Source organism: Oncorhynchus mykiss, chromosome 12 (assembly GCF_013265735.2).
Source record: "Oncorhynchus mykiss isolate Arlee chromosome 12, USDA_OmykA_1.1, whole genome shotgun sequence".
Classification (NCBI taxonomy): Eukaryota; Metazoa; Chordata; class Actinopteri; order Salmoniformes; family Salmonidae; genus Oncorhynchus; species Oncorhynchus mykiss.
The window spans coordinates 60,750,134-60,774,949 of record NC_048576.1 but is presented as its reverse complement, the minus strand read 5'-3'; the positions used below and the strand labels follow the sequence as shown (position 1 = coordinate 60,774,949).

At 42.5% G+C, this 24,816-nt stretch overlaps 1 protein-coding gene across 1 annotated transcript in view; it reads right to left on the bottom strand.

Annotated features, from left to right (window-relative positions):
- LOC110539079 (transient receptor potential cation channel subfamily M member 4) overlaps positions 1 to 24,816 on the bottom strand; it is an 80,450-nt gene that overhangs the window by 2,112 nt on the left and 53,522 nt on the right. The window contains exons 19-26 of the mRNA XM_036937948.1: positions 6,037 to 6,152; positions 5,098 to 5,230; positions 3,990 to 4,164; positions 3,439 to 3,607; positions 2,433 to 2,614; positions 1,505 to 1,637; positions 1,187 to 1,259; positions 833 to 926 (exon numbers count right to left, since the gene is read on the bottom strand). Of these exons, the coding sequence (XP_036793843.1) occupies positions 833 to 926; positions 1,187 to 1,259; positions 1,505 to 1,637; positions 2,433 to 2,614; positions 3,439 to 3,607; positions 3,990 to 4,164; positions 5,098 to 5,230; positions 6,037 to 6,152 (1,075 nt within the window). The remainder of the gene's footprint in view (positions 1 to 832; positions 927 to 1,186; positions 1,260 to 1,504; positions 1,638 to 2,432; positions 2,615 to 3,438; positions 3,608 to 3,989; positions 4,165 to 5,097; positions 5,231 to 6,036; positions 6,153 to 24,816) is intronic.

The window sequence follows — 24,816 nt, the reverse complement described above, 5'->3', positions numbered from 1 at the left end:
TGAAGCACGGGGGTGGCAGCATCATGTTGTGGGGGTGCTTTGCTGCAGGAGGGACTGGTGCACTTCACAAAATAGATGGCGTCATGAGGTAGGGAAATTATGTGGATATATTGAAGCAAAATCTCAAGACATCAGTCAGGAAGATAAAGCTTGGTCGCAAATGGGTCTTCCAAATGGACAATGACCCCAAGCATACTTCCAAAGTTGTGGCAAAATGGCCTAAAGACAACAACGTCAAGGTATTGGAGTGGCCATCACAAAGCCCTGACCTCAATCCCATAGAGAATTTGTGGACAGAACTGAAAAAGCGTGTGCAAGCAAGGCCTACAAACCTGACTCAGTTACACCAGTTCTGTCAAGAGGAATGGGCAAAAATTCACCCAACTTATTGTGGGAAGCTTGTGGAAGGCTACCCGAAACGTTTGACCCAAGTTAAACAATTTAAAGGCAATGCGACCAAATACTAATTGAGTGTATGTAAACTTCTGACACACTGGGAATGTGATGATTGAAATAAAACATTCTCTCTACTATTATTCTGACATTTCACATTCTTAAAATAAAGTGGTGATCCTAACTGGCCTAAGACAGGGAATTTGTACTCGGATTAAATGTCAGGAATTGTGAAAAACTGAGTTTAAATGTGTTTGGCTAAGGTGAATGTAAACTTCCGACTTCAACTGTAAGTCCAAGTAATAAAATGTACTGGGGATCAATACATTCTAATAATTGACATGTTATATTCCGTAACTGGAGAGGTAGGAGGCAACCTTCCATAGAAATAGATCATACATGTAACCTATATCATAAGGTAAACTGTATGCAACCTTACCTCTGAGAGCGGGCGGAGGACGTGTGGTCTTTACCAAGTTACTCTGAGAGAGAGCCTCCGTCATCCAGGAGAGGGCACTAGAACAGTACTCCAACTGGGAATGTGAGAGGGACGGAGAGAGAAAGAGAGAGAGAGAACCATGACGGATGTGGTCTGTTCAGTGCTGAGCAGGCAGATGCAACAGCTGCAGTCCAAATGAAGACACACACATACTTACGATTACACACTAACCAACACACGTGCGTGCACAGACACATACACACCCACTAAACCATCCCGCCCATTAAGGAGCACTGAAACTTCTGGCACGTGTGTCTGGTTGCCACTGGGCAGATAAAGCAGGGTGACACTAACCTCGGTTTCCAACATTCTCAGCCTGCGGTCGTGGTCCCGAATCTCTGCCATCTGCTTTAATACATTGTCCACCCTTCAAACATGACCACAACACAGGACCACAACAAAGGTTAGGGGTCAATTCACTTCTCAGTCCATTCAGGAAGTGAATTGAAGTTCCGATTCATGAATTTAAAATGTTATTGACCCGATTCCTAACACAGGAGGATCCATCAGCTACAGCATCTCAACCATTCTATTCATAGGCCAGATAGAAGCCGAGCTGTTAACTGAAGCTGTTAAATGAATCTGGCATTTAGTCTAGGTGAGATGTCTCACTTGACGGAGGTGCGTTTGAGTCTCTCTGAGTCTTTCTCTCTCTCTCGTTTGTTCTGGGCAAAGAGTATATTCTCCTTCTGGATGGCCTCCCACGTGTTCAGTCTACTGGCCTCCCTACCATGGATCTCCAGAACTGAATGAGGGATAGAGGAGGAGGAGAAGAACAAAGAAATTGGGAAGAAGAGAAAATGAGAAAAAAAATATGGAAAAAATGGAAGTGGACTTCTAAAATACTTGAAGTTCAATACTTGAAGTGAATTATCTGATCACTGGTCTTCCTACCGGGCCGGCGTTATGATCATTTATTTGACTGAGATGGGCGCAGACAGAAAGATGCATCAATCTCAGATAAAGCATCTGAGAGAGTGAAACAGCGCCCCCCCCCCCCCCCCCCCCCCCCCCCCTCCTACAGTAAGTGTAGTCCATGTATCTGATGTTGTCTGGCCAAAAATAGTATGACATGTCATACTCTTTTTGGCAAGACAGCATCAGATGTATGACCTGTATATAGTAAGACTGAGGGGCGCTCACTCTGATGCATTCTCCGGGGAGATAGTTCCAGCCAGTTGCGAATTGAAGGAAAGTTGGTGGGTGCACAGTGTACTGTTAAGATGCTGGAATAATTTTGGGACTAATGTGCAAAGATATCCTACTTTTTGAAGTGATTTGTTTGACAACCAAATGAAAACATAACTGGTTGTGTTGATGGCACATTAAAAGGTAATACCTTTTTACAGTTAAATTACATGCCTTTTTTTTTATACATACATAGGAGGTCCCATGAAAAAATGTGCCACACTATAGAAATCAAATGCCTTTCCAACTGATTCGTTCTGGCGCCGGCACTGTTTTCCTCCCTCTCCCTCCCTTTCTTCCCTCCTCACGCTCTCCCTCCCATTCCCTCCCTCTATCTTCCTCCCTCTCTCACCAAAGTGTTTGATCTTCGTGGAGGGGATCTTGCGGATGTGTCTCTTGATGAAGAGGTGGAGGTGGGAGATGAGGATGAAGGGTGGTGCCAGGCAGGGTCTGGAGTGATACTCCACGATCAGATTGTAGCGCTGGAACTTCCAGTAGTTGTCGCTGTGCTCCTGCACTTTGGAGAACGTGTGACTGGAGGAAAGGCAGAGAGAGGGAGACAGTAAAAAGGTTGAATATCAGGAAATAGGTGACTCTCGCTCATATAAAAAAAGATTGGTTTTATTATATTTTTTAGTTCATGACATTTTGAGCCCCAATGACACACAGATAAAGCTGAGCCAGAAAAACATGCCATTGGGACAACACTCTAATAAAAAAAGTTGATTAAATTAAATCCAACAACACTATTCCAAGACACCCTGAGGAACTAGATAAAATAAGAGAAATTCAACCCACGGATTAGAGGGGCCTATTGAATGAGTGACGATCTGTCGAGGGGAACACAAGGAGAGTGAAACAGGGATATGGAGGGGGGCGCTAGATGGGAAAGAAGGACAGAGAGCTTATTCTCATTGAAGAGAGTTGCAGTAGAGGTATCGGGACGAAATGTTGCTGGGCCAATTGTACAATGCCCTATGGGACTCCCAATCATGGCTGGTTGTGATACAGCCTGGATTCAAACCAGGGTGTCTGTAGTGACGCCTCTAGCACTGAGATGCATTGCCTTAGACCAATGCGCCACTCGGGAGCCCTCTAATAAAAAGGACGATTCAAACTGTTTTGGCTATACAACATTCTGCAGATCTCCAAGGGAAGCATGGCAACAAACGTGATTTGGAGGTAGGGCTACGTTTGAGTAATATTACAGTAATGTCTCGAGAATTAATACATCTCTAAGTTATCTCTTGATAACTTCCTCAACACTCGTCAATGTGAAGAGCTAGAGAGAGTGAAAGGTAGACAGAGAGTGGAAGAGGGAGAGAAAGTAAAAGAGGGACAGACAGAGGGTCCATTACCTGAACATGGCGATGAGCAGGTTGACCAGGAGGATGTTGGTGACCAGCAGGAAGATGACCAATAAGATGACCACCAGCCAATTGTGGTCGGTACTCATGCAGGGCTCTGCCCCCGCCTCGACCAGAGTGGCGTTATTGGTGCACTCTATCCCCTCATCCAGTTTATCAGCTACCGACAGAGAGACAGGAAGACAAGGGCAGGAGGCAGTGAGAGGGGGAGAGTTTGAAAGGATGGGAAGAAGCAGAAGGAGGGGTGTGAAAATAAATATTTAAAATGGTAGGGCAAAGAGGGTAGATTGGGTAGGTGTTGATGTAAGGGGGGATGCAGAGAGAGAGGAGTGAAAGAATAGAGAAAGAGAGAGAGAAAGAGAGAGAGAAAGAGAGAGAGAGTAATATATATATATATATATATATATATATTTGTTTTTATTTAGCAGACTCTCTATTCCAGAGCGATTAGAATTTAGTGCATTAATTTTAAAATATCTAGGTGAGATTATACTATGTTACATACACATGCAAACCACATTCATACACAAACATCAACGCACCATCCATTTCGTGTATGGGGATCTGTCCAAATATGTGTAGGTATGGCCTGTAGAACACTCTGCGAAAGATCCAACCGGGACGGGGGTCGTAGGAGTAGAGCAGCGCCTGATTGGCTACACCGTAGGCCAGGAGCCACACCGCCAGGAAGAACAGGAAGAAGAAGATGTCTTTCATCTGCCAATCAGGAGGGGAACAGATATTCATTGGGGAAAATGGCATCACCATCTAGTGTTCAGTTTTGATACTAGTCGTTACTGCCAAAACCAGCACTTGGAGCTAGACCATAGAGACAGATAGAGGACTCTAGTGCCCAAAAGCCCATTTTAGCATGGCCAGCGCCATTATGAACTTCCACAATCTTTAAGTAGTCAACTGGGTGGAACTTCCTATGGGCCAAAGAAGGATCACAATGCGGGTCATCAGGAGGGATCAGCCAATTATAATTGTGAGCAAACATTCCATAACTGCAGGTGGCAATACATCACAAACATTGGCTTCATACCTGTTATAACAATACACTCTAGGTGGCATTATGCACCTTCAGAGACAGTAGATGAAGCGAGGCATCCCACTCCCTTAATTTTTCTGATTGAGGCGGGGCTGCTTTGGTCTACTTACTGCCCACGGAGGGTGTGCCCCAGAGACAGTAGAGAAAAGAGACATCTCACTGCCAAAAAAATGTGCCAGTGATATGTTGGAGCAGGGCGGGTGGGGCCAATATGTAGACCAAATCCAGCTGTTTCCTCTCTTATGTGAGCATCCCAGCGATTATAGAGGAAATGTGCGCTCATGTAGGAAAGCATTCTCACACAAGAGAGGGAACGCCCACTTACATAGACAGGAACCTTGAAATAAAAAATGAAATGGTGAAGTCGTGGAGTCATTCATCTTTATTTATCCACCATCTTTGGTAATCTTTCAGTTTGTCTGCCAACTCATGGAAGTAGTAGAATAAAATGGACTACTTTAAAATGGAGATGGCCACAATGGCACTGTCCATGCTCCCATGTCCTCATAATGAGACAGATACAACGACGCAATGTCTAAGTCTACTATTTAGACACTGCAGTGCACAGGGTTTTCTCTTTCTTTTTAGAAAGCACTCACCATTTTTTCAACAATGATTATCTTGGGTCCCAGCTGTTTGTGGATGGCAAAGATGTGGATGAGACGGAGGGTAAACACCATGTAGTCCACAGCCAACACAGCACGGCCAAACTCATAGGACCACGGGAACATTCTAGAACACACAACAAACACCTGGTTATAGTCACAGACACACACACACAATATATATATTTATCCATTTATTTATTTATTTATTAGGATACACATTAGCTGTTGCTGATGCAGCTGCTACTCTTCCTGTGGTCCATATACAAAACATAAAATATGACAAATTACATGACATTAATAGACAAGAACAGCTCAAGGACAGAACTACATACATTTAAAATAATCATGTAAATAAAAAGCCTTGTTTACATCGAAACACAGAAACATAAACACATTACACTGAGAACACCTTGCTAATATTGAGTTGCACCTCTCCCCCACTTTGCTCCCAGAACAGCTTCAATTCGTAGGGGTATGGACTCTACGTGTCGAAAGCATACCACAGGGTTGCTGACCCATATTGACTCCAATGCTTCCCACAGTTGTGTCAAGTTGGCTGGATGTCCTTTGGGTGGTGAATCATTCTTGATACACAACCCAGTAGCGTTGCAGTTCTTGACACAAACAAGTGCGCCTGGCACCTAACACCATACCCCGTTCAAAGGCACTTGCATTTTGTGTCTTGCCCATTCACCATCTGAATGATACACAATCATGTCTCAAGTGTTTCAAGACTTAAAAATACTTCTTTAACCTGTCCTCTTCCCCTTCATCTATACTGATTGAAGTGGATTTAACAAGTGACATCAATAAGGGATCATAGCGTTCACCTGGATTCATTCACCTGATCAGTCTGTCATGGAAAGAGCTTCATGTTCTTAATGTTTCGTATACTCAGTATCTTCTTGTAGCTACTGTAAATGCACACACCTGCAGCACATTCCCAGTGCAAAGAGTGAGATGGCTGTGATGTCACACTTATTCCACATGTCCTCGATGTAGAGCTTCATTCTCTGATATAAAGTGGTGTTGCCCCTGAAGAATGTCTGGTGGAGAGAGAGAGAGGGGGAAAGTGTGTGTGTGAGAGAGAGTAGATGGTCATTAATATATATCTACAGTCACCTACAAAACGATTGGTTCCCTTGATAATGATGAGCAAAAAAGACTGTATAAAACAAATAATACAAATACTGAGCTATATTGTATGCAAAAAATATAATAATAATGTTATTGTATTATAGTAATCCCTAATCAAAAGGCATTATTAGTATAATAGGATTCTGATTTGGGTGACAAAATCCTAAAGGATCCAATCGGATTACTTTTCTAGTCCAATAGAATCGTACAGGATTCTTACTTCAACAAATGTTTGGGTGACTTTCTGGTGATTTTACAGTCTTTTTGGACCCTGTCCTGTTGCCAACACCTGCTGTAGGCCTTTGAACTGTATTCCCCTTCAGCCAGTAGGGGGGGTACACACACTTCACAGAAGATTAGTGGCAATCGCACACATTCAGTGCCTTCAGAACAAATTCATACCCCTTGACTTTTTCCACATTTTGTTGTTACAGCCCGAATTCAAAATTGATGAAACATCTTTTTTTTCCACTCACCCATCTACACACAATACCCCAGAATGAAAGTCAAAACATGTTTTTAGAATTGTTTGCAAATGTATTGAAAATAAAATACAGAAATATAATAAAAATTCCCTGTCTTAGGTCAGTTAGGATCACCACTTTATTTTAAGAATGTGAAATGTCAGAATAATAGAGAAAATTATTTATTTCAGCTTTTATTTCATTCATCACATTCCCAGTGGGTTAGAAGTTCACATACACTCAATTGCTTCAATATATCCACATTTTCCTACCTCATGACACCATCTATTTTGTGAAGTGCCCCAGTCCCTCCTGCAGCAAAGCACCCACACAACATGATGCTGCCACCCCCGTGCTTCATGGTTGGGATGGTGTTCTTCAGCTTGCAAGCCTGCACCTTTTTCCTCCAAACATAACAATGGTTATCATGGCCAAACAGTTCTATTTTTGTTTCATCAGGCCAGATGACATTTCTCCAAAAAGTATGATCTTTGTTGATATAGGTTAAGTCGATATAGGACTCGTTTGCTGTGGATATAGATCCTTTTGTACCTGTTTCCTCCAGCATCTTCACAAGGTCCTTTGCTGTTGTTCTGAGACTGATTTGCACCTTTCGCAACAAAGTTAGTTCATCTCTAGGAGACATAATGCGTTTGCTTCCTGAGCGGTATGATGGCTGCGTGGTCCCATGGTGTTTATACACCTATTGTTTGTACAGATGAATGTGGTACCTTCAGGCATTTGGAAATTGCTCCCAAGTATGAACCAGACTTGTGGAGGTCTACAATTTCTTTCTGAGGTCTTGGCTGATGTTTTTTTATTTACCCATGTTGTCAAGCAAAGAGGCACTGAGTTTGAAGGTAGGCCTTGAAGGTAGGCCTTGAAATACATCCACAGGTACACCTCCAATTGACTCAAATGATGTCAGAAGCTTCTAAAGCCATGGCATCATTTTCTGGAATTTTCCAAGCTGTTTAAAGGCACAGTCAACTTAGTGTATGTAAACTTCTGACCCACTGGAATTGTGATACAGTGAATTATTAGTGAAATAATCTGTCTGTAAACAATTGTTGGAAAAATGACTTGTGTCATGCACAAAGTAGATGTCCTAACCGACTTGCCAAAAATATACTTTGTTAACAAGACATTTGTGGAGTGGTTGAAAAACTAGTTTTAATGACTCCAACCTAAGTGTATGTAACCCTCCGACTTCAACTGTAAGTATTTCCACCCAGGTCAATACTTTGTAGAAGCTCCTTTGGCGGCGGATTCAAGTCTGGGCTCCGGCTGGGCCACTCACGGACTTTCACATTCTTCTTCTGAAGTCATCCCAGCGTTGCTTTGGCTGTGTGCTTGGGGTCATTGATCTGTTGGAACGTAAATCTTCGCCCCCCAGTCTAAGTTTGTTTGCCCTCTGAAGCAGGTTATCATCAAGGATTTGCCTGTATTTGGCTCGAGTCTTAGAAGTCTCCCTACCGCTGAAAAGCATCCCATTGCATTATGTTGCCACCACGGTAGGGATGGTGTTAGACGGGTGATAAGCAGTGCGTGGTTTTCTCCAGACTTTGCATTCAGGCCAAAGAGTGTTTCATCAGACCACAGAATATTTTGCCTTAAGATCTCAGTCTCACGTGCCTTTTTTGCAAACTCCAGGTGTGCTGTCATGTGCATTTTTCTCAGGAGTGGCTTCCGTCTGGACACTCTCCCATAAAGCCCAGATTTCTGAAGTGCTGTTGTCCTTCTGGCAGGTTTTCCCATCTCAGCCAAGGACCTCTGGAGTTCTGTCAGAGTGTTCATTGTGTTCTTGGTCACCTCCCTGACCAAGGTACTTCTTGTCCGAACGGCCAGCTCTAGGCAGGGTAGTTCCATATTTTTTCTCTCCATTTCCCAATTATGAAAGTTTCAACACTTTAGAAATTGTTTTATACCCTTCCCCAGAAATATGCCTCATCACAATTATATCTCAGATATCTACTGACAGTTCCTTAGACTTCAAGGTATAGTTTCTGCTCTGACATTCACAGTCAGCTGTTGGACCCTATACAGTGCATTCAGAAAGTATTCAGACTCCTTGACATTTTCCACATTTTGTTAAGTTACAGCATTATTCTAAAATGGATGAAATCATTTTTTCCCCTCATCAATCTACACACAATACTCCACAATGACAAAGCAAAAACAGGTTTTCAGAAATGTTTGCAAAAATAAATAAATAAAATGGAAATACCACATTTACATAAGTATTCAGACCCTTACTCAGTACATTGTTGAAGCACCATTGGCAGCGATGTACAGCCTTGAGTCTACTTGGGTATGACGCTACAAGCTTGGCACATCTGCATTTGTGGAGTTTCTCCTCTTAAGTTCTGTCAGGTTGGATGTGTGTTGCTGCACAGCTATTTTCAGGTCTCTCCAGAGATGTTGGGATGGGTTAAAGTCCAAGCTCTGGCTGGACCACTCAAGGACATTCAGAGTCCCGAAACCACTCCTGCGTTGTCTTGGCTATGTGTTTAGGGTCGCTGTCCTGTTGAAAAGGTGAACCTTTGCCCCAGTCTGAGGTCCCGAGCACTCTGGAGCAGGTTTTCATCAAGGATCTCTCTGTACTTTGCTCCGTTCATTTTTATATCGATCCTGACTAGTCTCCCAGCCCCTGCCACTGAAAAACATCCCCACAGCATGCTGCCACCACCATCCTTCACCGTAGGGAAGGTGCCAGGTTTCCTCCAGCCATGACGCTTGGAATTCAGGCCAAAAAGTTTAATCTTGTTTCTCATGGTCTGAAAGTTCTCTAGGTGCCTGTTGGCAAACTCCAAGTGGGCTGTCATGTGCCATTTACTGAGGAGTGGCTTCTGTCTGGCCACTCTACCATAAAGGCCTGATTGGTGAAGTGATGCAGAGATGGTTGTCCTTCTGGAAGGTTCGCCCATCTCCACAGAGGAACTCTGGAGCTCTGTCGGAGTGACGATCAGGTTCTTGGTCACCTCTCTGACCAAGGCACTTCTTCTCTGATTGCTCAGTTCGGCTCGGCGGCCAGCTCTAGGAAGAGTTTTGGTGGTTTCAAATGTATTCCATTTAAGAATGATAGAGGCCACTGTGTTCTTGGGAACCTTCAATACTGCAGACATTTTTTGGTACTCTTCCCCAGATCTGTGCCTCGACACAATCCTGTCTCGGACCTCTACGGATGATTCCTTCAACCTCATGGCTTTGTTTTTTGCTCTGACATGCGCTGTCAACTGTGGGAACTTATATAGACAGGTGTGTGCCTTTACAAATAATTTCCAATCAATTGAATTTACCACAGGTAGAGACTCCAATCAAGTCGTAGAAACATGTCAAAGATGATCAATGGAAACAGGATGAACCTGAGCTCAATTTCGAGTCTCTAGCAAAGGGTCTGCCAAGAGTGTTCAAAGCTGTCATCAAGGCAAAGGGTGGCTACTTTGAAGAATCTAAAAGATTAAATATAATTTGTTTCACACTGTTTTGGTTACTGCATGATTCCATATGTGTTATTTCATAGTTTTGATGTCTACAGTATTATTCTACAATGTAGAAAATAGTAAAAAAAAAAAAAAAACCTTGAATGAGTAGGTGTGTCCAAAAGTTTGACTGGTACTGTATGTAAATTAGATATTTTCTGTATTTAATTTTCAAACAATTAGCAAAAATGTTGAAATACATGTTTTCACTTTGTCATTATGGAGTTTTGTGTAGATGAATTTAAGCCATTTTGAATTCAGGCTGTAACACAACAAAATGTGGAATAAGTCAACGTGTATGAATACTTTCTTAAGGCACTGCAATTAATGTTTTATTTTTCCAAAACCGTACCGCAAGTGATTTGTCACGTGTGACTCAGTTAAGATGGTGTTGAGATGGTACCGACAGTTAGGGCAGCCATGCTTCTAGCTCCTAAGCCACTGCAGTATTAAAAAAAAATGTCTTGCATTACTAGCCCAGAAATGTTTTGATGTTATCACATACAACCGGGAAATAACTTTTGGATATCAGAGCGGCGGTAACTCACCAGCATTACCAGCATTACGATCAGGAATACGACTTTCCCTAATTGGATCCTTTGTTCCCCAGGGCAATTGAACTGATTCCAGAGGCTGATCCAAGAGGAATTCGGAGTGGACTCCTAGTCCGACTCAGGAGGCCCACACACCACACATCGTTTCTGAGTATATTACTCACTAATGTTCAGTCTCTGGATATTAAAGTTGACAAGCTCAGGGCGAGGTTCTCCTTCCAGAAAGAAATAAGAGATTGTAACATAGTCTGTTTCATGGAAACATGGCTCTCTCGGGATATACTGAGTCCGTACAGCCAGTTGGGTTCTCAGTTCATTGCGGAGACAGGAATAAAGATCTCTCCGGGAAGAAGAAGGGTGGGGGTATATGTTTCATGATTAACTACTCATGGTGAGATTGTGATAACATATTGAAACTTAACCTGTTAGATCTCTAGGGGCGCTATTTCATTTTTGGATAAAAAACGTTCCCGTTTTAAGCGCGATATTTTGTCACGAAAAGATGCTCGACTATGCATATTCTTGACAGTTTTGGAAAGAAAACACTCTGAAGTTTCAGAATCTGCAAAGATTTTGTCTGTAAGTGCCCCAGAACTCATTCTACAGGCGAAACCAAGATGATGCATCAACCAGGAATTAGCAGAATTTCTGAAGCTCTGTTTTCCATTGTCTCCTTATATGGCTGTGATTGCGCAAGGAATGAGCCTACACTTTCTGTCGTTCGCCCAAGGTCTTAGCAGCATTGTGACGTATTTGTAGGCATATCATTGGAAGATTGACCATAAGAGACTACATTTTCCAAGTGTCCGCCTGGTGTCCTGCGTGGAATTCGGTGCGCAATTGCCAGCTGCTTGTACTTTACCATTTGATTCAGGGGAGAAACCATGTGTCCAAGAACGATGTATCAATGAAGAGATATGTGAAAAACACCTTGATGATTGATTCTAAACAACGTTTGCCATGTTTTCAGTCGATATTATGGAGTTAATTTGGAAAAAAGTTCGCGTTTTGAGGACTGAATTTTCGTATTTTTTTTTGGTAGCCAAATGTGATGTATAAAACGGAGCTATTTCTAATACACAAAGAATCTTTTTGGAAAAACTGAGCATCTGCTATCTAACTGAGAGTATCCTCATTGAAAACATCAGAAGTTCTTCAAAGGTAAATTATTTTATTTGAAGGCTTTTATGTTTTTGTTGAAATGTTGCGTGCTGGATGCTAACGCTAATGCTAACGCTAAATGCTTTGCTAGCTAGCTACTTTTACACAAATTATTGTTTTCCTATGGTTGAGAAGCATATTTTGAAAATCTGAGATGACAGTGTTGTTTACAAAAGGCTAAGCTTGCGAGATGGCATATTTATTTCATTTCATTTGCGATTTTCATGAATAGTTAACGTTGCGTTATGGTAATGAGCTTGAGGCTGTAGTCACGATACCGGATCCGGGTTTGGGAGATCAGAGAGGTTAAGTCCTTTTGTTCACCCATTCTAGAATACCTCACAATCAAATGCCAATCGTAATACCTCCCAAGAGAAATGTCTTTGATTATAGTCACAGCCGTGTATATTCACCCTCAAGCCGATACCACAACGGCCCTCAAAGAACTACACTGGACTTTATGCAAACTGGAAATCACATATCCTGAGACCGTATTTATTGTAGCCGGGGATTTTAACAAAGCTAATCTGAGGATAACGCTACCGAAGTTCTACCAACACATTGACTGTAGCACTCGCTCTGAGAAAACATTGGACCACTGATCCTCAACTTTTCAAAATGCCTACAAGGCCCTCCCCCACCCTCCCTTCAGGAAATCTGATCACGACTCTATTTTGCTCCTCCCTTCATATAGGCAAAAACTAAAACAGGAAGTACCCGTGCTACAGACTATTCAACGCTGGTCTGACCAATCGGAATCCATGCTTCAAGATTGTTTTGATCATGTGGACTGGGATATGTTCCGGGTAGCCTCAGAATAATATTGACGAATACATGGATACTGTGACTAAGTTTATCAGGACATGTATAGGAGATGTTGTACCCACTGTGACTATTAAAACCTACCAAAACCGGAAACCGTAGATAGATGGCAGCATTTGCGCAAAACTGAAAGCGCGAATCACCACATTTAACCATGGCAAGGTGACTGGGAATATGGCTGAATACAAACAGTGTAGTTGTTCCCTCCACAAGGCAATCAAACAGGCAAAGCATCAGTACAGAGACATAGTGGAGTCGCAATTCAACGGCTCAGACACGAGACATATGTGGCAGGGTCTACAGATAAAGGGAAAACCAGCCAGGTCGCGGACACCTAGGTCTTGCTTCCGGATAAGCTAAACACCTTCTTCGCCCCGCTTTGAGGATAACACTGTGCCACCGACGCGGCCAGCTACCAAGGACTGTGGGCTCTCCATCTCCGTGGCTGACGTGAGTAAGACATTTAAGCGTGTTAACCCTAGCAGGGCTTCCGGCACAGAGGCATCCCCAGTGGAGTTCTCAGAGCATGCGCAGACTAGCTGGATGGAGTGTTTATAGACATATTCAATCTCTCCCTATTGCAGTCTGCTATCCCCTCATGCTTCAAGATGTCCGCCATTGTTCCTGTACCCAAGAAGAAGAAGAAGAAAGGTAACTGAACTAAATGACTATTGCCCAATAGCACTCACTTCTATCATCATGAAGTGCTTTGAGAAACTAGTCAAGGATCATATCACCTCTACCTTACATGACACCCTAGACCCACTTCAATTTGCTTACCGCCACCCAATAGATCCACAGACAATGCAATCGCCATCGCATTGCATACTGCCGTATCCGATCTGGACAAGAGGAATACCTATGTAAGAATGCTGGTCATTGACTATAGCTCAGCATTCAACACCATAGTACACTCCAAGCTCATCATTAAGCTCAGGGCCCTGGGTCTGAACCCCGCCCTGTGCAACTGGGTCCTGGACTTCCTGACAGGCTGCCCCCAGGTGGTGAAGGTAGAAAACAACACCCCCACTTCGCTGATCCACAACACAGGGGCCCCACAAGGGTGCGTGCTCAGCCACCTCCTGTACTCCCTGTGGCCACGCACACCTCCAACTCAATCATCAAGTTTGCAGACAACACAACTGCAGTAGGCCTGATTACCAACAATGACAAGACAGCCTACAGGGAGGAGGTGAGGGCCCTGGGAGTGTGGTGCCAGGAAAATAACCTCTCACTCAACATCAACAAAACAAATAGGCTGATCGTGGACTTCAGGAAACAGCAGATGGAGCACCCCCCTAACCACATCAACAGGACCGCAGTGGAGAAAGTGGAAAGCTTCAAGTGCCTCAGTGTACACATCACGGCCAAACTGAAATGCTCCACCCACACAGACAGTGTGGTGAAGAAGGCGCAACAGCTCCTCTTCAAAACTCAGGAGGTTGAAGACATTTAGCTTAGCACCTAAAACCCTCACAAACTTCTACAGATGCACAATTGAGAGCATCCTGTTGGGCTGTATCACCACCTGGTACTGCAACTGCACCACCTGCAACCACAAGGCTCTCCAGAGGGTGGTGCAGTCTGCCCAACGCATCACCGGGGGCAAACTATCTTCCATCCAATACACCTACAGCACCCGATGTCACAGGAAGGCCAAAATGATCATCAAGGACAACAACCACCCGAGCCACTGCCTGTTCACCCCTATATTTTCCAGAAGGTGAGATCAGTACAGGTGCATCAAAGATGGGACTGAGAGACTGAAAAACAGCCATCAGACTGTTAAATAGCCATCACTAGCACGTTAGAGGCTGCTGCCCTATATACAGTGCCTTGCGAAAGTATTCGGCCCCCTTGAACTTTGCGACCTTTTGCCACATTTCAGGCTTCAAACATAAAGATATAAAACTGTATTTTTTTGTGAAGAATCAACAACAAGTGGGACACAATCATGAAGTGGAACGACAAAAACTGAAAAATTGGGCGTGCAAAATTATTCAGCCCCCTTAAGTTAATACTTTGTAGCGCCACCTTTTGCTGCGATTACAGCTGTAAGTCGCTTGGGGTATGTCTCTATCAGTTTTGCACATCGAGAGACTGACATTTTTCCCATTCCTCCTTGCAAAACAGCTCGAGCTCAGTGAGGTTGGATGGAGAGCATTTGTGAACAGCAGTTTTCAGTTCTTTCCACAGATTCTCGATTGGATTCAGGTCTGGACTTTGACTTGGCCATTCTAACACCTGGATATGTTTATTTTTGAACCATTCCATTGTAGATTTTGCTTTATGTTTTGGATCATTGTCTTGTTGGAAGACAAATCTCCGTCCCAGTCTCAGGTCTTTTGCAGACTCCATCAGATTTTCTTCCAGAATGGTCCTGTATTTGGCTCCATCCATCTTCCCATCAATTTTAACCATCTTCCCTGTCCCTGCTGAAGAAAAGCAGGCCCAAACCATGATGCTGCCACCACCATGTTTGACAGTGGGGATGGTGTGTTCAGCTGTGTTGCTTTTACGCCAAACATAACGTTTTGCATTGTTGACAAAAAGTTAAATTTTGGTTTCATCTGACCAGAGCACCTTCTTCCACATGTTTGGTGTGTCTCCCAGGTGGCTTGTGGCAAACTTTAAACAACACTTTTTATGGATATCTTTAAGAAATGGCTTTCTTCTTGCCACTCTTCCATAAAGGCCAGATTTGTGCAATATACGACTGATTGTTGTCCTATGGACAGAGTCTCCCACCTCAGCTGTAGATCTCTGCAGTTCATCCAGAGTGATCATGGGCCTCTTGGCTGCATCTCTGATCAGTCTTCTCCTTGTATGAGCTGAAAGTTTAGAGGGACGGCCAGGTCTTAAGTAGATTTGCAGTGGTCTGATACTCCTTCCATTTCAATATTATCGCTTGCACAGTGCTCCTTGGGATATTTAAAGCTTGGGAAATCTTTTTGTATCCAAATCCGGTTTTAAACTTCTTCACAACAGTATCTCGGACCTGCCTGGTGTGTTCCTTGTTCTTCATGATGCTCTCTGCGCTTTTAACAGACCTCTGAGACTATCACAGTGCAGGTGCATTTATACGGAGACTTGATTACACACAGGTGGATTGTATTTATCATCATTAGTCATTTAGGTCAACATTGGATCATTCAGAGATCCTCACTGAACTTCTGGAGAGAGTTTGCTGCACTGAAAGTAAAGGGGCTGAATAATTTTGCACGCCCAATTTTTCAGTTTTTGATTTGTTAAAAAAGTTTGAAATATCCAATAAATGTCGTTCCACTTCATGATTGTGTCCCACTTGTTGTTGATTCTTCACAAAAAATACAGTTTTATATATTTATGTTTGAAGCCTGAAATGTGGCAAAAGGTCGCAAAGTTCAGGGGGGCCGAATACTTTCGCAAGGCACTTAACATAGACTTGATATCACAGGCCACTTTAATTATAGAACACTAGTCACTAATAATGTTTACATATTTTGCATTACTCATCTCATATGTACAGTCGTGGCCAAAAGTTTTAAGAATGACACAATATTCATTTTCACAAAGTCTGCTGCATCAGTTTGTATGATGGCAATTTGCATATACTCCAGAATGTTATGAAGAATGATAAGATGAATTGCAATTAATTGCAAAGTCCCTCTTTGCCATGCAAATGAACTGAATCGCACCAAAACATTTCCACTGCATTTCAGCCCGGCCACAAAAGGACCAGCTGACATCATGTCAGTGATTCTATCGCTAACACAGGTGGGAGTGTTGACGATGACAAGGCTGGAGATCACTCTGTCATGCAGATTGAGTTCGAATAACAGACTGGAAGCTTCAAAAGGAGGGTGGTGCTTGGAATCATTGTTCTTCCTCTGTGAACTATGGTTAACTGCAAGGAAACACGTGCATCATTGCTTTGCACAAAAAAGGGCTTCACAGGCAAGGATATTGCTGCCAGTAAGATTGCACCTAAATCAACAGTTTATCGGATCATCAAGAACTTTAAGGAGAGAGGTTCAATTGTTGTGAAGAAGGCTTCAGGGCACACAAGAAAGTCCAGCAAGAGCCAGGACCGTCTCCTAAAGTTGATTCAGCTGCGGGATCGGGGCACCACCGGTACAGAGCTTGCTCAGGAATGGCAGCAGGCAGGTGTGAGTGCATCTGCACGCAGAGTGAGGCGAAGACTTTTGGAGGATGGCCTGGTGTCAATAAGGGCAGCAAAGAAGCCACTTCTCTCCAGGAAAAACACCAGGGACAGACTGATATTCTACAAGGTACAGGGATTGGACTGCTGAGGACTGGGGTAAAGTCATTTTCTCTGATTAATCCCCTTTCTGATTGTTTGGGGCATCCGGAAAAAAGCTTGTCTGGAGAAGACAAGGTGAGCGCTACCATCAGTCCTGTGTCATGCCAACAGTAAAGCATCCTGAGACCATTCATTCATGTGTGGGGTTGCTTCTCAGACAAGGGAGTGGGCTCACTCACAATTTTGTCTAAGAACACAGCCGTGAATAAAGAATGTTACCAACACATCCTCCGAGAGCAACTTCTCCCAACCATCCAGGAACAGTTTGGTGATGAACAATACCGTTTCCAACATGATGGAGCACCTTGCCATAAGGCAAAAGTGATAACTAAGTGGCCCGGGGAACAAAACATTGATATTTTGGGTCCATGGCTAGGAAACTCCCCTGACCTTTATCCCATTGAGAACTTGTGGTCAATCCTCAAGAGGCGGGTGGACAAACAAAAACCTACAAATTCTGACAAACTCCAAGCATTGATTATGCAAGAATGGGCTGCCATCAGTCAGGATGTGGCCCAGAAATTAATTAACAGCATGCCAGGGCGGATTGCAGAGGTCTTGAAAAAGAAGGGTCAACACTGCAAATATTGACTCTTTGCATCAACTTCATGTAATTGTCAATAAAAGCATTTGACACTTATGAAATGCTTGTAATTGTACTTCAGTATTCCATAGTAACATCTGACAAAAATATCTAAAGACACTGAAGCAGCAAACTTAAAATTAATATTTGTGCCATTCTCAAAACTTTTGGCCACGACTGTATTTACTGTATTTTAGTCTATGCTGCTCCGACATTTGCTCGTCCAAATATTGATATATTCTTAAATCCATTCCTTTACTTTTGTGTGCATTGTTTGTACTGATGTGAATTTGTTAGATATTACTTATTAGATATTACTGCATTGTTGGCGCTAGAAACACCCGCGACACCCGCAATAACATCTGCTAAACATGTGTATGTGACCAATACAAATTTCTGCACACGCCACAGTCAGTATGAACCGGAGTGACTTGACACATCGCTGGCCAACCAAGATGTAGCTACAAACAAAATGAAGTTAAATGGTTCCAGTCTGCCATGACGCGTTCATCCGTGTATACGGGTATGAGTCTAGCTACATTTCAGATATTATACGTTTAAAATTTTGTCAGAAAGTAATTTTCATTGTAAGTTAACACATACGGTTAACTAGCTAGTAAACATTAGCTTGCTGGTGTCACGAACCTCGCCGAAGATGGTGCCTCTTCCTGTTCACCGGCCTATTAGCTGCCATCGATTCCCTTTCCGTTTGTTTCTGTTTATTGGGTAATTGGGTACACCTGTTTTGTGTTAGAGTTTGTTTGTAGGCTATTTAAGGGCACTAGGCCCGCTGGGTATTTGTGCGGGCTTGTTTGTTGTTACTCTGTTGGATGGTGTTTTTTCCGTGTATGTATTCTCCGGACTATTTTGGTCCTGTTGTTTGGGCTGGTAAATTGTATGCGCCCTGTGTGTTGGCGTGACCGTTTTGATGCGCCGGAGAATACATTTTACAATCTACTGAACCCTGCTCTCTGCGCCTGATTCCACCCACCACTCCTAGTTAATCGTAACAGCTGGCAAATGTTACAGTACGTGTATGATCTGTATAGTAATATTATTAGATTCAGAAATCCAGTTGCATTGCTAGTTATAGCCTAGTGTTAGCTAGCTAACATTGAACCTAGTTGTTAGCTTTAGCTACCTGCAGATTCATACTACAGCTACGACAATATTTGTATTGGTTGTGGTATGAGTTGGGATTTTGCAGGTTCATTGTTCAGATAGCTGGCTAGATGTCTAAACAAAAGACTCCACTTCATCAGATGATTACGTGACCCATCAAGTTAGCCAGGTGTATCCGGGGGCAATTATGGTCATCTATTGTATGGCCTGAATATGTGCACATGTCTAGACAATAGTGACCCATCCACTTAGCGAGATGTGGCTGGGGAGTGGTTATAGCATTTCCTTCACATGACCCAAATTAGTTCACATGACCCAAATTAGTTCACATGACCCAAATTAGTTCACATGACCCAAATCAGATTTTATTTGATATAATGTGTGTTTACCAGAGACGGTAATGTGAAGAACAACATGACCTGCATCAAAGTCAGATTAGGATATAGGCTAAGGATTAGATAAAGTGTATTTTTACCTAGAGTTTTTTCTTATTGTAGCCTACTACTTTTACCACTTTTAGTCTTGAAATCTTTGGTTGTTTACTAAACTTCTCACTCTGTTTAGCACATGGCATCACGTGAATCCTTATAAGGATGGGTGGGGCTAAAGCCCTACTCTGTCCCAGCTGTACTCCGCAACACAAAATGTCCAGAATGCACAACAGAAGCTCAGTACTATCAATGCCGGGACGAACTGACACTGGACACCGGATGTATCATGTGAAGCTTAAATATATATTTTAATTGTAACCTTTATTTAACTAGGCAAGTCAGTTAAGAACAAATTATTATTTACAATGACGGCCTACACCGGCCATAAACAAATTGAAATAGTACTCCTGCATCCCGCTTGGTTATTTTGTGTTGTAAAAGTTAATCAACAAACACAACAATGGAGAATCGGTCTGGTTTACAGACCCCACCACTCGGCATTTTACAGAACTAATTCCCGGTTGTGCCTCACAAATGGGCCAATTAAGATTTGAAAGTTGATTATAATATGTGCATTGGCTGTAGTTTTAACAGAATAGCCTGAAATGTTTTTTCAGCTCAGGTTTACTCAAGAGGCCTACAACACATCGTAGGCATAGCCTATAGTCCTAGTGTTTTCATATTTTTATGTATTTATTTGGGTTCATAGTGTGGACCGATCCAAGGTCCCCGTACCGAACTGTTCAGTTTGAATATGTGTAGGCCTACCGTCACAACCCTAAATTCTACAAATTTTGCCACGGGGCAGATTGAAAAATGTGCCGTTTTACAGCTAATTTCCTGCAATTCTACACATTTAGCCATATGGTGGAGTTTTTATCTGATGATCGGGGGCCAACTCTCGGTAATTTGACCATTGTTACTACAAGTTTAGATAGCTGGCCAAGGAGATTAATTTACCTTCTAAAAAAATGTTTGTTGACATGGGCTAATTGAGTGACTATCAGTGACTGCCCGAAGAGAAAAACTGCTAATGCACAATCAAATTTCGTACTCTACTACTCCAACCCTCAACAGTAAGTTGAGACCCTAACTTATTTTTGCGGGGGGACATTGATCCGTGGGCCTACAAAAGGGCTGCCAGTTGCCCATCCCTGCTCTAGATGGTATTTTAACTTGAGAGCAGCAGCCTTTGTTACTACTGCTGCTCTTTCAGCTTGAATTCAGGCTGAGGATGTGGAGGATAAAACTGACCGTGAACTCCTGTTAGACTTGCGGCTGGACGTTTGGGACACACTGTCAGTAAGTTTAACATCATCCTTCTCATCAGTGCATTCATCAGGTTTCTCTGGGTCTGGGGATGCATCTGAAATCCATTTGGACACAGTACAAAGACATGTCTTAATATGCTGCAGTTTGGGAAACTTTCTCCTTCAAGGCCTTTCCTGCTAAGTCCAGTCCAATAGCTCCATGTCACCCACATTGACAATGCTAACTGCAGTTCAGAGGAGGCTGGTGGGAGACGCTATAGGAGGACTGGCTCATTGTAATGGCTGGAATGGAATAAATGAAACAGAGTCAAACATGTGGTTTCCATATCGTTCCATTAATTCCATTCCAGCTATTACAATGAGCCCATCCTACTATAGCTTCCCCCACCAGCCTCTACTGCTGCAGTGGTAGAATTCACTTCAGCCATATTTCATAGGCCATCACAATAATATCTACGTTTCCCAATCCTCCCCATTTCAATATGCAAGAATGAACATGCATCAATAAGCGTTCTGGTGCACAGCGCCATGCTCCTTTAACAGTCTTGTTATATATATCCAGGCTTTATCACAATCGGCCGTGATACACAATTGGCCCAGCGCCGTCTGGGTTTGGGTAGGCCGTCATTGTAGATAAGAATTTGTTGTTAACTTACTTGCCTAGTTTTTTTTTTTTTTTAACAGTATTTTTATTGGAATTTTACAATTTTCACCCATATTAAGAGATACAACAACAGAGACAAAGCACACAGAAAGCTTCTCTCACCCCATCACCATCATTGCGTCTCTCAATACATACATTTTAAACAAACTTACAAACAGAAATTAAACAAAAAAGCTCAGTTTAAACCAAGAGGTTAGGTTCCACACATGGAACGTACAGTGTAGTTCTGAAATACATACATCCCCGTCATTCTACGAGAATCCTTGCAGCATAATAGCTGATACCTCAGGTTCTAGGTAATTTAGATAAGGTTCCCATACTTTGTAGAACTGGTCTGTTTTAGAATGCAATGTACATGTTAGATATTCCAGAGGCACCCATTCAAATAGTATCTTATGCCAATCTTTAATAGAAGGAACCTTATCACTAATCCACTGTAAAAGGATGTTTTTCCTCGCTGCGAAGGTGAGGATGTTGTAAAGCGTCCTTTTACTCACAGAAGTAACCTGCCTACTAGGGAGACCTAACAGTAAAGAAACTGGGTCCAACTCTAGATCAACCCCTAGGATCTTTTCAATTTCTTGCAGAACACCAGACCAGTATCTTTGTATTTTGGTGCATGACCATAAACAATGTGTTAGGGTGCCTGTATCAGTTTTGCATTTAAGACACTGAGGGGAAGAGGAGGTGGGGCTAAAAGCATGTCTGCGATTTGGGGATATATGCAATCTGTGTATTATTCTTAATTGGATTGCTCTAGTACGATTACATATAGATATTGTTTTTGCATATCTCCAAATGTCCTCCCACATCTCTTTGTCAATAGTAACAGACAATTCTTTCTCCCACACTTGTTTCACCCTCTGTGTGTTGACAGCAGAAAGGGACCTTAAAGTATCATAAAACAGACATTTTCCTTTGTGGGAAAAAAAGCATTCTTTCAATGACAGACACATCAGGGTTACCAATTAAGGTGGTGCCCTTCAGGATATAATGTCTTACTTGTAGGAAGCGGAAAAAGTCCTGCTTTGGGAGTCAATATTTCTCGACCATCTGCTCAAATGACAACAAAATCTTATCAACAAATAAGTCATTTAGCCTGCGTATGCCCTTATTAAGCCAAGAGTTAAAGCCGGCATCCAGCAATCCTGGACTGAAATCTGGATTGTTAAGAATTGGGGTAAGAGCAGAGGTTAGTTTGGACCTTCCCAGGAAGCGTTGAACTGACCTCCATACTTTGAGTGTGTTAAGTGTAACGGGATTATTGCAGTGATCTTCTACAGACTTAAAACTTCTGAAAAATAAAAGATCCTGTAAGGGGTATTTTGAAAGAGAAGTCTCAATGTCTAACCAAATAGAGGAGTCATCATTTGTGATCCAGTCAGAAATATAACAAAGGTGGGCACACCATTGATAGAACCTGATATTGGGCAGGTCCAAGCCGCCCATAGAACTTGGCAGCTGCAATATTGCCATCTTAAGTCTTGGTTTGCGTTTACTCCATATAAAGGAACTTAGCCATCCATTTACATCCTTTATTACCTTATTGGAGAGTAATACTGGGATCATTTGGATTGGGTAAAGTAGTCTAGGTAAAATGTTCATTTTCAAGAGGGATATTCTACCCAACCAAGAAATCGGGAGAGAGTTCCAGCGCTCCAGATCCTGTCTTATTGTATCAAACAAGGGAACAAAATTGGCTTTGTACATTTGCTGGAATTTAGGAGTTACAAATATACCCAGATACATGAAACCTGATGGAGACCATTTAAAAGGGAAGGGGGGAGAAGTATTAGGTACAGAGTGCAGGCTACCAAGTGGCATAGCCTCTGACTTAGTTAGGTTAATCTTGTAGCCTGAGAATTCGCTGAATAATTCAATAATATTAATAAGAGCTGTAATTGAAGTCTCGGGACTAGAGATGAATATCAGGACATCATCAGCATACAAGCTTATTTTATGGTGAACATCACCAATGAGCAGCCCCTGTATAGCAGGCGTTACCCTGATGGCCTCAGCCAGTGGTTCCATAACGAGTGCAAAGAGGAGGGGGGATAAATGACAGCCCTGTCTGGTACCTCTGTGTATAGAGAAGTTATTTGACCTTAGCCCATTAGTAAGGACAGCAGCCTGAGGATCATCATATAAAACTTTCACCCATTTTATAAAGTTGTCACCCAGACCAAATTTATTTAGAGCAAATAATAGGTAAGACCACTCCACACGATCAAATGCTTTCTCAGCATCTAGGTAGAGCACCAGACCATCCACAGCACTTTGTTGGTAAGCTTGAATTACATTAAGAAGCCGCCTGACATTGTTGCATGACTTACGGCCCTTAATGAAGCCAGTTTGGTCTCCTTTCACAATTAATGGCAGTGAGTCCTCTAATCTTGTGGCTAGAATTTTAGAAAGCAATTTTCTATCCACATTCAGAAGGGAAATTGGTCTGTACGAGGAACAAGACTCTGGACATTTTCCCTTTTTGAGAATAAGTGAAATGTTGGCTTCTCTCAGCGTTTGAGGGAGTTGGTCATTTGAAAATGAGTGATTAAACATATCCCGCAATGGCTCAAGGATCAGGCCATGGAACTCTTTATAGAACTCACTACAAAACCCGTCTGGTCCTGGGGCCTTACCATTTTGCAGATTCTTAATTGCGAACATTATCTCTTCCTTGGTAATAGGGGCATTAAGGAGGGACCGCTGCTCTTCGGAGATAGTAGGGAGCTCAATCTTACAAAAGAAGTTCTCCATTAATTTGGGTGCATCATTTGGCAGTTCTGAGGCATGAAGATTTGTATACAATTTCTTAAATGAGTCACTTATCAATTTATTTTCATATAAGTGATTACCATCAGAGTCAGTAATAGTAGCAATTGACTGAGAGTCAGCTCTCTTTTTAGCTAGGTATGCCAAGTACTTTCCTGGCTTATCGCCATGTTCATATAGCTTTTGCCTCACAAATCTCATTTTCTTTTCAGCGTCCTGTGTTAGGAGAGAGTCTAACGTTGATCTAATGACTGATATTTCCTTTAATAGGGCAGGAGTGGGCGTTTTAATGTAGTCCTTCTCTTTAGTTCCTAATTCACCCTCTAACATTTTTTGCTTTTCACGCTTTTTCCGTCTCTTAGTAGCTGTGTATGACATAATCAGACCCCTGGCATACGCTTTACAGGTCTCCCAAAGGAGCGAGGGGTTATCTGTTGATTGAGAGTTAATAGAGAAAAATGCTTTAAACTCTGTAATGAAATATGATGTGAATGTATGGTCTTTAAGAATGGTTGTGTTCAACCTCCAATGTCTTGACCGATTGAATGCCCCGTTGAGTTTTATGTCCAGGATCACCTCAGCATGATCAGATATGACTATGCTTCCTATCCTAGCGGATAGAACAGACTGCAGAGACGTCGTGGGCACAAAAAAATAATCTATTCTAGTCTGACATCCATGAGGTGCAGAGAAAAAAGTGAACTCTCTGTTGGAGGGATGAAAAGCTCTCCAGACATCCGCATACCCCAGATCATCACAAATAGCTTTAAGTGACTTAGCTTGAGGAGAGAGTGAAGCTAAACCGCTGGGGAACCTATCAATAAGGGGGTTCAACAAGCAGTTAAAATCTCCTCCAACCACTGCAGTGTCCGAGTTTAATTCTGAAAAGTCTAGAAAAACCTTAGTGAGGAAATCAGGGGGGTGAGCAGGGGGGAAGTAAATAT